This window comes from Narcine bancroftii, chromosome 4 (genome assembly GCF_036971445.1).
Source record: "Narcine bancroftii isolate sNarBan1 chromosome 4, sNarBan1.hap1, whole genome shotgun sequence".
Taxonomy (NCBI): Eukaryota; Metazoa; Chordata; class Chondrichthyes; order Torpediniformes; family Narcinidae; genus Narcine; species Narcine bancroftii.
In genome coordinates this window covers 273090928-273103602 of record NC_091472.1, presented here as the reverse complement: position 1 = coordinate 273103602, position 12675 = coordinate 273090928, and the positions used below count along the sequence as shown (strand labels likewise).

Sequence of the window (12675 nt, the reverse complement as noted above, 5' to 3'; positions counted from 1 at the left end):
GGAATAAATATCTGGCTTGGTGCTTGGCTACAGTTTGCTCCTCTGTGTCTGGATTCAGGATGGCATCAGACCAACGACTTTAAGAGATGAGAGTTTGGAGGTGAAACTGGATGTATAATTTGGCAGTATTATGCTGCCTACATTGTGTAGAAGTAGAGTATATGTTGGATGAAACCCAATATAAACCTGCTAGTAAAAACTTGGTGGAAGACTTTGTCACCTCTAACTAATACCATTTTTAACCTATTTTACAAAGGTATTAGAGGTCTGCATATCTTTATTATGTTCAACTGCTTAAACATATATATCCTTTACTTCCTATAGATGTTGCGTTGGCCAGCACTTTTGTGTATTCCTACATACAACAAAGCTTTTGTTTCCAAAATATAAATTTTAAAAAATCAATACATCTGATGAAGTTTTCCTGAAGCCAATGAAGAATTCAGGTGAAGAGTCTTTACCCAGAAGGTGGGGAAAATATATAATTTAGGAACAATTAGTGCATTAGTTGAACAATTAGTGTAGATGGAAGGAGAAATCAATTAAACATGAGGAATAGAAGGATACGTCTGTGGAGTAAATACATTTCCTGGGAGGAAAGTGCGACAGAATGGCTGGATGCTGAGTGAAGTTGTTGTAATCATCGTGCAAATATTAACTTTATTGGTCAAATATATTCATTGTATTTTTCTTTGCAAGAGGAAGTATAAAAATCACTCTATTCACAACAATTACATTGTTAAGCTAAAGAAAAGTGTAAGCAGACATCAAGAAAGCTTTTTGACTCCAGACATTTAAAATATATAGTTTTGATAACCAATGTATCCTATGGCTTTGCATGTTGTCCCTCAAAATAGAATATTTGTAAAATTATTAGACTAAAGTAGAAAACAATGTTTATTTTGGACAATTTTTCTCATTTTAGATCTTTTTATCTTTACTTTGCAAAGTTTTTCAAACACAGCTTTCTAATATTTGACCAGGCTTCATCTGCTTTTTTTTGTATCAATAATGGGTGAATTATCACTGAGAATGCTGAAAAAAAAACACTCGGTGATTCAGGAACTATCTGTGGATACTATGGATAATCGTCCTTGTTTTTCTTCTATTTTGAAATAGATGGAAGTGGGGAGGGGTGGAGATGTGGGAGGAAAAAAAGTAGTTAGCTCCACACCAATTTCAGAAGCTAAAATATGCTACTTCAAGTAACTTACCTGGAAAAATCTCCGGATAGACTAAGGCTTTAGGGCACAGTGGATAACAACCACAGTGGACAGCTTCCAACCTAACAAATAAAAAGATTTTCAACAGGTTAATAAATATAAACATATAAACAAGTTAAATTATATCACAATGAAAATCTGCATGTTTCCAGGATTGGGAAATCTATCACGATGCACTGGAATTAGCAAGATTTTATTGCTTGGCTGTCTTGATACAGGCATCATCAATCCAAGGCAACATTTAGATCAGAATTGGAACCTTTCAATCATTCAGAAATTCTGCAGGAGTATTACTTTAAATGTTCGAAGATATCTAGACAAATGTGGATTGTGTTGAGGTATACTATTAAGAAAAAAAACTGCCCGTGTTCTGCTAGTTGTAGGGAAGTGGTCAGTTATTGGTAGAAAACCAATTTTTCCCACATAGGATTGTGGTTACTTTGCTGGATACAGGTTAACCAAGCAAAGGTAGCCCTTGTGATTGTGGTTTCTACTGATGTAACTTCAAATAGTTCAGTATAAAATTGGCTTCACCTTCAAACAGAACAGTTTGGTAATTATTGTAACAACAATCAGGAAGAATTTCAGTACATAACTGCAGGCAATAACAACTCCAATTTTGCTCTCCTTTTGCCAGCAAATCTGCATGGAACCACCTGCTCTTCTCAGCATAGATGCCAATAAGGATTGGGGCACCATTGCGAACATGGAAGTCTCAAGCTCCCTGGCTGAACTTCACTGGCTATTTCCCAGCTGCACTTTCTATAGGCTAAATTCCTGGAGGGGAAAAGTTTCACAAAATCTAAACTTTAAAAAAAATCTACAAAATTGGCACATAAACACCAAAGGAAATTCCACAGACTTCGACTGGGACTGAGTGGGCCTCTGAGATAGGTTCTCCATACCAAAAGAAAATCTGGAGTGATGCATTCCATACTTACTGTGAATATATTCGTTACTCATTTTATCATTCACTCATGCAAACAGTCATTAAGAGCAATTGCAAGAGAGGAAGAGCACTGCTCAGAAAGAAATTTCTCCCTTGAAAAGAGATAGTGTGATTTTTTTTCTTAATATTCTGCCCCATAGGTTCAGAGTGGGTGCTGAGCAGCATGCCGATTTAATTATTAATCTCTCATCAAATACCTTGAACAAGTAAGACATAACATATAACAAGAAATCATTCAACAATACAGACCACCAGTAACAAACAAGATGAAATGAAGTTTAGTGTAAAGCAGACCAAATTCGAGTTTTTAAACACTTGGGGACTACAGCAGAAAGAAAGATGAGAGAAAATGTATCTATCAAAGAATTTTACCTTGAAATAGATTTGCTCCTTGTTTTCACACAAAGGGATCCTTTATTATTCTAGTTTTAGATTGCAGGCAAACTAGTGCATATAATTTTGACATCTTTCAAAATATACAGGGGTTGTAGGTTAATCGGGGTATTTGGGTGACATGCACTGTTGCAGTGGCTTCAATGTACCATACTTACTGTCACAAATTAATGTGCTTGGAAGGAAGGAGAGGTTTAAACTAATTTGGCAGGAGGTTAGGTACTGAAAGATAACAACAAAGAGGAAAACAAAGCAAAATGGATTGGGAATTATATCAGAACAAGAACATGGAAATTTTTAGATAGAACTAAATTCAGAAAGAATAGAAGATCCAAGATAGGTTTACAATAAATGTATGCAAATGTAAGAAATGCATTAGAAAGAATAGTGAACTACTACCAAAATTAACCAAGTGCGAGTATGATGTCTTTGGAATTAACTGGCTAACAAAATGACAGAAATGGGCTCCAAATATTCTTGGATATAGAATTTTCAGGAAGGATAAAGCAGGAAATACTGGGAACCAGGATGATGCAGCTGGCAAAGCCACTGCCTCACAGCAGCACAGATCCAGGTGCAATCCCAATTTTGGAGGCTGTCCACATGGTGTTTATATATTCTCCCTTTGAATGAATGATTTCCTCCAGGTGCTCCAAAAGTTGTGCGAGTTGGCTGTAAATTGCCCTGAGTTTTTGGTAAACATTGAATTTAGTTTGGGGTGGGCAGCATTAGGAGTGTTTGGTGTTAATGTAGGATTAGTGTAAATATAGGGCAGAACGGTTAGAATAGCGGTTAGCGCAACACTGTCACGGTGGTAGTGACTGGGTTCCAATCCAGCACTGCTGGTAAGGAGTTTGCATCTTCTCCCCGTGTCTGCGTGGGTTTCCTCCCGTGCTCCAGTTTCCTCCCACTGTTCAGTTGTAGGTCAATTGGGTGTAATTGGGTGGTATGGGCTCCTAGGCCAAAAGGGTCTATTTCAGTGGTGTATGTCTAAATTAAAATTAAAAAAAAAGGATTTATGAATGAATAATAAAAGTGCAGGACATAGTGTTACAATAAATCAAAGAGCATAGGGGTATAGTATCGCAATGACAAAGTGTTGGATATATAGAAAAATAGTTATGACAGTGTAAAGATATCATTGTATATCAATGAGAGGTCAATTTAATAATCTGCTGACATGGAACATTACAGCACGGCAGGAAATAAACTGTAGTTAGCATGGGCCAGTTTCTGCATTTCCTCTGTCTACAACTCTGATCAGAAGGCAGAGGAGTAACAGTATTGAATGAGAAAATATTGCACTGATGGAAAGAGCAAATATCCTGGAACAACTGAGGACAGACTACTTCATATTTCAGATTTATTATGTGTACATACATGCCATCACATACAACCCTAAGATTCCTTTTCCTGTGGGTGAGGTATAATTACTACTTATTGTTAGTACAAAAAAAAATTATACACAGCGCAAACCTGTAAATAAAAAAACTGTAAATGTACCACAAATGTAAAGAAACTATGAAATACAGAGATAATAAATAAATAAAGTGAACAACTAAGAGTCCTTAAATGAGTCTCAGATTGAGTTTGTTGTTGAGGAGTCTGATGGTGGAGAGGTAGCAGCTGTTCCTGAACCTGGTGGTGCGAGTCTTATGGCACCTATACCTCTTTCCTGATGTGGATCCTTGATAATTACTGCTGCTCTCTGATGGCAGCGTTCCCTATAGATGCTCTCGATAGGGGGAAGTGTTTTGCCTCTGACTTCCTGGGCCCAATCCACTATCTTTTGGAGGATTTTACGCTCAGGGGTATTGGTGTCCCCCTACCAGACCATGATGCAGCCAGTCAGCACACTTTCCACCACATATGTAGAAATTTGCCAGGGTTTTTGGTGTCATAACATCTGCTGCTATGATAGGTGAACTGTAATGCTAATATGCTTCATCACCAGCCTGTCAAAACATTCATCACTGTTGATGTAAGTGCTACTGGTTTGTCATTAAGGCAAATTACTACATTCTTCTTGGGCACCGGTATGATTGATGTCTGCTTGAAACACATCGGTACCATACCCTGTTGGAATGAGATATTGAAGATATCAGTGAATACATTGGTAAGTTGATATTTAATACTCTGCCAGGTTCTCCATCCAGGCAGGATGTTTTCCTCAGATTCACTCTCCTGAAGACAGCACGCATGTCATTGTCAGAAATGAACAGGATGGGGTCATCGGGGATGTTGGGGTGCAGAGGGGTGGTTCTTCACTGTTACTGTCATCAAATAGGGCATAGAAGACATTGAGTTCCTCTGTGAGCAAAGCTTTGTCATCTGCTACTTTACTGGATTTGGTTTTATAGCAGGTTATTTCATTTAGACTCTGCCACAGCTGTTGGGTGAACCTTGTTGTTTCCATTTTCATTTGGAATCTCCCTTTCACCTAGGAGATGATTTTTACAGGTCATATCTGCTTCTTCTACATTAATCTGGATCTCTGGACTTAAATGTCTGTGATCTGGCACTCAGAGGTTCTGAATTTTATTGTTCATTTGGGGATATTCAAGGAAATTACAAAGATAACAAAATCCTGAACAATTTGCCCTCATCCACAGCTGTTTTGATCAAGTCTGTGACAGTCCTGGTGTAATTGATCAGATTATCAGTTGGGTCCTTGAACACCACCCAATCCGTTAACTCAAGGAAGTCCTGAAACTCTTCTTCAGTCTCCTGTGACCATCTTCTAGCTGTTCTGATCTCTGGAACCTCTCCATTTAGGCTCTGGCTGTATGGAGGCAGAAGGAGCATAGGCAGATAATCTGACTTGCCAAAATGCAGTCTCCGGAAAGAATGGCAGGCCTTCCTTATCCTGATGTAGCAATGATTAAATGTGCTTGGACCTCTGGTATAGCAGATTACATGCTGGTGGTAGTTTGGCAGGGTTTTCTGACACAAGCCTGATTGAAGTCACCTACTAAGATTTGTTGTGCATCAGGCTGGGCCTTCTCTTGTTTACTGACCACATCATAAAGCTCTGTGAATGCCTGTTTGTAATTGGCATTGTGAGGGATATAAACTCTGGTAAAAATCACTGATGAAAACTCTTGGGGTAAATAGAAGGGTTTGCATTTGTTCAGTATCTGATCTAAGGCAGTAGAGCAAGAGGTCAACATAACTTCAATGTCTGTACACCACCCAGTATTAATGACAAAATACACACAGCCCCTTCTCCCTTTTCCAGAATCTGAGTTTCAGTCCAGTCTATGGATGGAGAAACTGTCTGGTCAGATAGTGGAATGAAATATGTTCTGTTAGCCAGGTCTCGGTGCAGCAAATAACTGAGATTTGTCTTACCTGTCTTACTTGTATAGAATTAATAAGCATGATTATATATTAGGACCATCTGTAGTCCATCAGTTTGTGGGAAGGAACATATATTCTCATTATGTTCTTCTCCACCTTATACATTTGTAATGTTTCGTATTTTATTTTTCTGTCTGCCAATTCTCTTCTTTTTGTTATATCTTCCCTTGTTGCTTGTTCTTTTTCTGTACTTACTATTTCCCTTTCCAACTGTTCTATTTCCCGATTGTAGTCGTTTTTCATCTTAGTTACATAACTTATTATCTGCCCTCTAATGAAGGCTTTCATTGCATCCCATAATATAAATTTGTCTTTCACTGATTCCGTATTTATTTCAAAGTACATTTTAATTTGGCATTCAATAAATTCTCTAAATTCCTGTCTTTTAAGTAGTATAGAGTTTAATCTCCATCTATATGTTCTTGGTGGGATGTCCTCCAGTTCTATTGCTAATAACAGGGGTGAATGATCAGATAGCAATCTAGCTTTATATTCTGTTTTCCTAACTCTCCCTTGAATATGGGCTGACAACAAAAATATGTCAATCCTTAAGTATGTTTTATGTCTACTTGAATAATATGAGTATTCCTTCTCCCTTGGGTGCTGCTTCCTCCATATATCCATAAGTTTCATTTCCTGCATTGATTTAACCATATATTTGACCACTTAATTCTTCTTGCTAGTCTTTTGTCCAATTTTATCCAACTTTGGGTCCAAAGTAAGGTTAAAACCCCTCCTATCAATATATTCCCCTGCGTATCTACAATCTTCAAAAAGATATCTTGCATAAACTTTTGATCCTCTTCATTAGGTGCATATATATTGATCAAATTCCAGAATTCTGGATATATCTGACACTTTATCATTACATACTTCCCTTCTGGATCTATCATTTCCTCCTCTATTTTGATTGGTACATTTTTATTGATTAATATAGCTACACCTCTGGCTTTTGCATTATATGATGCTGCTGTTACGTGCCCTACCCAGTCTCTCCTTAATTTATTATGTTCCACTTCAGTTAGATGCGTTTCCTGCACAAATGCTCTATCTATTTTTTCTTTTTTTCAGTAAATGTAATAGCCTCTTCCTTTTAATTTGGTTATGTATTCCATTTATATTTATAGTCATATAATTCAACATGGCTATCTCATACTCAGTTTACACCTCATTTCCACTTCCTCTCCTCTACCTTCCCCCTTTCCCCATTTTCATCTCTCAGTTTTCCCTTTTTAAACTCAATGTATGACAACACTTCTAAAACATAAAATACTTCAACAACTCCCACATCTAAAATTCCCTTAACCCCAAGTGTCTCCCGCCCCCCTCTCTGAGTTGCCCCTTGCCGGGCAACCACAACTCCCCTCTCAGTTTGGATTAGGAACCTGCTCGCAAGCGTCAACTGATTTCGCAGTGACTGCTATTCTCTTCCACCCAACCCCCTTCAGAAAAACCTTTATCTTCACATTTAACAAAGCTCACCCTCTTTTTATTTTCTTTTCCCCCTTACTTCCCTTTTCTTTCCCTTCTTTTAGTTCTTATTTTTACATCTTTATATGTCGTTTGTCGTCATTCTTCATTCTTGTTACATCTCTTCATCTCTCCTTCTGTCCTGCAGGTGTTCTGCAAATTCTCGTGCTTTCTCTGGATCTGAGAACAGTCTGTTTTGCTCCCCCAGGATAAATATTATAAGCACAGCTGGATATCTTTATATAAATTTATAGCCTTTTTTCCATAAGATCGATTTTGCTGTGTTAAACTCCTTTCTCTTCTTTAGGAGTTCAAAATTTATGTCTGGGTAAAAATATATTTTTTGACCCTTGTATTCCAATGGTTTTTTTTTGTCTTCTCTAATTTTATTCCTTGCCTTCTCTAGTATATTTTCTCTTGTCATGTATCTCAGAAATTTTACTAAAACTGATCTTGGTTTTTGTTGTGACTGTGGTTTTGGGGTCAGTGTTCTGTGTGTCCTTTCTATTTCCATTCCTTCCTGTATTTTTGGCATTCCCAGGACCTTTGGGATCCATTCTTTTATAAATTCTTTCATATTTGTGCCTTTAGGCCCACTATCTTTATATTGTTTCACCTACTATAGTTTTCCATTATATCCATCATCTGAGCTAACAACTCTTGTGACTCTAACTTTTTTGTAACTTTCTTCCAATTTTCTTCTCAAGTCATTCACTTCCATTTCTACAGCCATTTCTTGTTCTTCCACATTTCCTAATCTTTTCCCTATTTCTGTTATGACCAGGTCTATTCTACTCACTTTTTCTTCTGTACTTTTCATTTTTCTTTTCATTTCACTAAATTCTAATGTCAACCATTCTTTTAATGCTTTCATTTGTTTTTGAAAATGTTTAAAATCTATGTACTGTCCATCTATTTTACCTTCTATTCCTCTGTGCAGAGCTTGGTCTTCTTCTTCTTTTTCTTTTGTGTCTGCACCTGTGTTTGTGTCTTCTACTTCTCTTCCTTGTATCTGTGTCTCTTCTGACTTTCTTGCTGAGCTGCTTGTCTCAGTCTGCTGGGTGTTTTTTTGCATGGCTTCTTGCTGTTTTTCCTCATCTTCTGGGATAGTTATCTGTTGGGCATCCTGTTGCTGTTTTTCTTTCCTATCATTCCCTATCCTGTTGCTTTCTTCTTCTTCCAGCTGAGAGCCCTGCTGTCAGGCATCTCTCAGCTGATCGCCCCGTGCAAGTTCGCTCCTCAGCTGGGCCCCCCTCCCGTCGGAGCTTTCTTGTTCCTTAGTGTACGCATTGCGCACTTCTGTTTGGCTCAGAGAGCCATTTTTGGAATCCAACGGTCGGGAGGTCACGACTCTACGGGGTCGCCACCAACCTCGGGGAGCGGGCTCCTCTCTCCATGATGGCTCCCTACCTCTTCATGCAGGTGAGGCCTTCTTTTTTTCTCTTCCGGCGTCTTTTCTTCTTTTTTCCCCCCGTTGTTTTTGCTTTTTCCTTCTTGGGTGCCATTTTCTTTCTTTTCTCAACAACTTTATCTTTTATTTATTATGTTTTGTGTTTCTTGAACTTTGTGTTTTCTTCACTTTATTTCTTCTTTTCTGGAGAAGGCTGGTATTCTCCTACCGGCCACTACTCCATCACGTGACTCCTCCAGAAGGAACATATATTCAAGGAAATTAGAAAAATAATAAAAGCCATGGTTATAAAGTTATAATAATGGAGGACTTTAACTATACAAAAAAGAAATTGAAGTGGCAAAAGCATAAGGAGCAGAGGGTCTCAGATGTAATTTTGGTGTAATGAAGTTGTAAAAGAAATGGATATGATTAATCTTCATATGAAAAGACAGGATTCATCAAAGACATTCATCATGTTTTTTTAAGGTGAGATCTTCTTTGATTAATTTGATTGAAATTTTTTGACAAATTAACAAAGAGTGTTGAAGACAGTAGTCTAGTTGAAGTATCACAAGGGTCTTTGAAGACACAAGAGACTGCAGATGCTGGAATCAAGAGCAAAAGAAAAATGGTGGAAGAACTCAGCAAGTCAGACAGCATCCATGAACAGAAATTGACAATAGACCTGAAAAATTGACTGTCCATTTCCTCCTACTATTATTTTCAGTAAAAACACAAAGTACTGGAGAACCTCAGCAGGTCAAATAGTGCCCTTTATGTATCTCCAACTATTATTTTCAAATTGGAGGAAACATACAGTGAAAAACTATGAACTAGTACCACTGCTTTTAATAATATGAGTGATGTGGATTTTAGTTATAAGGGCAAGTATCAAAGCAAGTCTACTCTGTTGGTTTGATTAGACCTTTTATTCATTCTTTTAGGCAAGAGAACTTGAAATTACTTGGGATTCAAATAAAGTGAAAGTCTTGCTATACAAAGAATCTACAAAATACAACAGATCTTTGGGAGTGAACAGAATAGTTCTTCGTAAATCACAAGAATGAAGTTCCTCTGGTTTAGAACTGTCATTTGAAATCTTAGATTGAAAAACCAAATAGTATTACCCTGGGAGCAATGCTATTCATGCTGTCTGTTCTGTAGGTTATTTTACTAAATCTATGAGACTGTTGTCATGGAATGTGAAGATGCCATGTCTGTGCTGTTGATAGCAGGTGCTTAATTGCTGTGATAAACATTCTGATAAATGGTCACAAACCCAATACAAAAAATGTTTGATTTTCCACAGTAGATGCTGCCTGACTTTTTGATTGTGTTTCAGATTTTTAAAAATCTTTAGTCTTTGTTCAGATTTTCAACACAATTTACACTATTTCAGAAATGTATTCCATTTATTTGAATTGAATGAATTCCAGAAGCAATATACAAATACAATAAAGCATGTGTAGACAAGTCAATTGGGAAGAAATTTGACGGCATCCATATTTACAAAAAAAAACGACGAATAAATTAAAGTTGTCAAGATCTGATCCCCAAAATAGGTTACACCAACACAAAGCTATTGTATGAAAGAAACAGGAAAGAGCATTCAGTCCATTGAGTATATGTTGTTAATTGTCCAGATTATAGGGATGGAAATTTCAAGTATTATGGAGATAGGGATGGAAATTTCAATTCCATCCCTATCTCCATAATACTTGACATAAGTACCTTCCTTTAAATGTTAATTGATTTGCTTTCCCATGAAGTGCATTCCACATTACCACACAATAGTTTTGAATTTACTTTTAATGTGCCTAGTTCTGAGTTTGAAGCTTATGCTTTTTAATTCTTAGTTGCCTCATCAAGGGAAAGGGATAATCCCGCCTTTTCTTCCTCTAATTCCATTCATTGCTGTCCCTTGTGGAAAAAAATAATGAATCACTTTCCGACAGCTGGCATACAGTACATAAAATGGCTAAAGGATCCAACATGGTAAGAAGGTAAAACAGAATTGGTCAATCCCATTCTTGATAATGCAGCTCCTAATGATAGACACCAATGCTTCACAATTCTAAAGACCTTGTTTTGGGTCAGTATCTGGACTCGGAAACTCAATTATTTTATGGTATAAATTCTTAAATTGAGGATTCTAATATAAAAGATATCAAAGGCTTTTTTAAATATACAAAAAGTAAAAGAATGACCAAAGTAGACATAGGACCAACAGAAAACGACACTGGAGAGAAGACAGAGGAACTGAATGAATATTTTGGATCATTTCTTCACTATGGAAGATATTACAAGTGTACTTGACTCTCATGGCTCTCAGAAGAGAAGTGAGTGCAGTCAAGATTACAGAAAGTACTTGGGAAGCTAAATGGTCTAAGGGTAGATAAGTCTCCCAGGCTGAATGGAATGCACCCTCAGATTATGAAGGAAGTAGCTGTAGAGATTGTGGAGGCATTGGTAATGATCTTCCAGGAATCAATGGATTCTGGCATGGCTCTGATGGACTGGAGGATTGTGAATGTCACTTTGTTGCTTAAGAAGGGAGTGAGGCATCAGAAAGGATATTATTGACCTATTAGCATGATGTCGGTGATGGGGAAGGATGAGGTTATGGAATACCTGGAAATGCATGAAAAGATAGGCTCAAGTCAGCATGGTTTTCTTAAAGGAAAAATCATGCCTAACACACCTATTTTTGAAGTTTTTGAAGAGTTCACAAAAAGGATAAACAGGGGAGATACAGTGGATGTCATGTAGTTGGACTTTCAAAAGGCCTTTGACAAGGCTGCTAAAAAAAATGAGAGAGAATTACAGGAAGAATACTAGGATGGGTAGGCCATTGGCTGATCAGCAGGAAACAGAATAAAAATAAAGGGATCCTATTCTGGTTGGCTATCGGTTACCAATGGTGCTCTGCAGGGCTCGGTGTTGGGTCCGCTTGTTTTTATGTTGTATATTAAAGATTTGGATTATGGATTAGGTGGCTTTGTGGCAAAATTTTCAGATGATTCCAAAATAGATGGTAAGGCAAGTGGTGCTGAGAATACTGCAAGGCTGCAGAGAGACTTGGACAGATTAAGAGAATGGGTAAAGAGGAGGCAGATGAAATACAGTCTTGGGAAGTGTACCGTCATGCACTTTGGTAGAAGAAATAGATGGACAGACTATTATTTAGATGGGGATAAAATTCAAAATTCCAAGGTGCAAAGGGACTTGAGAGTCCTCATGTAGGGCACCCTAAAGGTTGAGTTGGTGGTGAAGAAGGCAAATGCAATGCTGGCATTCTAGAGGAGTAGCATACAAGAGCAGGGATGTATTAAAGCACTGGTGAGATCTCACTTGGAGTATTGTGTACAGTTTTAGGCCCCTTATTTGAGAAAACCATGCTGGCATCGGAGAGGATTCGGAGAAGATTTATTAGAATGATACCAGGAATGAAAGGGTTAGCATACGAGGAATGATTTCCAACTCTTAGACTGTTCTTGTTGGAGTACAGAAGGATGAGGGGGGACTTTATAGAGGCATTTTGCATGCTGAAAGGCCTGGACAGAGTAGAGATGGCAAGGATGTTTCCCACAGTAGGGAATTCTAGGACAAGAGGTCATAATGTCAGGATAAAAGGGTAAAAATTTTAAACACAGATGCAGAAAAAAAATTCTAATCAGAGGGGCATGAGCCTGTGGAACTTGTTACCACAAATGGCTGTAGAAGTGAGATTGCTGGGTGTATTTTTTGGCAGATATTGACTAGATGATTAGTCAAGGCATCAAGGATTATGTGGAGAAAGCAGTGAGTGGGGCTGAGTAGAAGGATAGGTCAGCTCATGATTAGAATGGCAGGGCAGACTCAGTGGGCCTACTTATGCTCCTATATTT

At 37.8% G+C, this 12675-nt stretch overlaps 1 protein-coding gene across 15 annotated transcripts in view; it reads right to left on the bottom strand.

Moving 5' to 3' along the window:
• Positions 1-12675, bottom strand: part of gtdc1 (glycosyltransferase-like domain containing 1) — a 406530-nt gene that overhangs the window by 48632 nt on the left and 345223 nt on the right. For all 15 annotated transcript variants that reach the window (XR_011356672.1, XM_069935027.1, XM_069935022.1 and 12 more), the window contains one exon: positions 1215-1285. Coding sequence is in view for 14 of the 15 variants with exons in the window: in XM_069935027.1 (XP_069791128.1) it covers positions 1215-1285 (71 nt within the window). In the remaining variant the exon portion in view is untranslated. The remainder of the gene's footprint in view (positions 1-1214; positions 1286-12675) is intronic.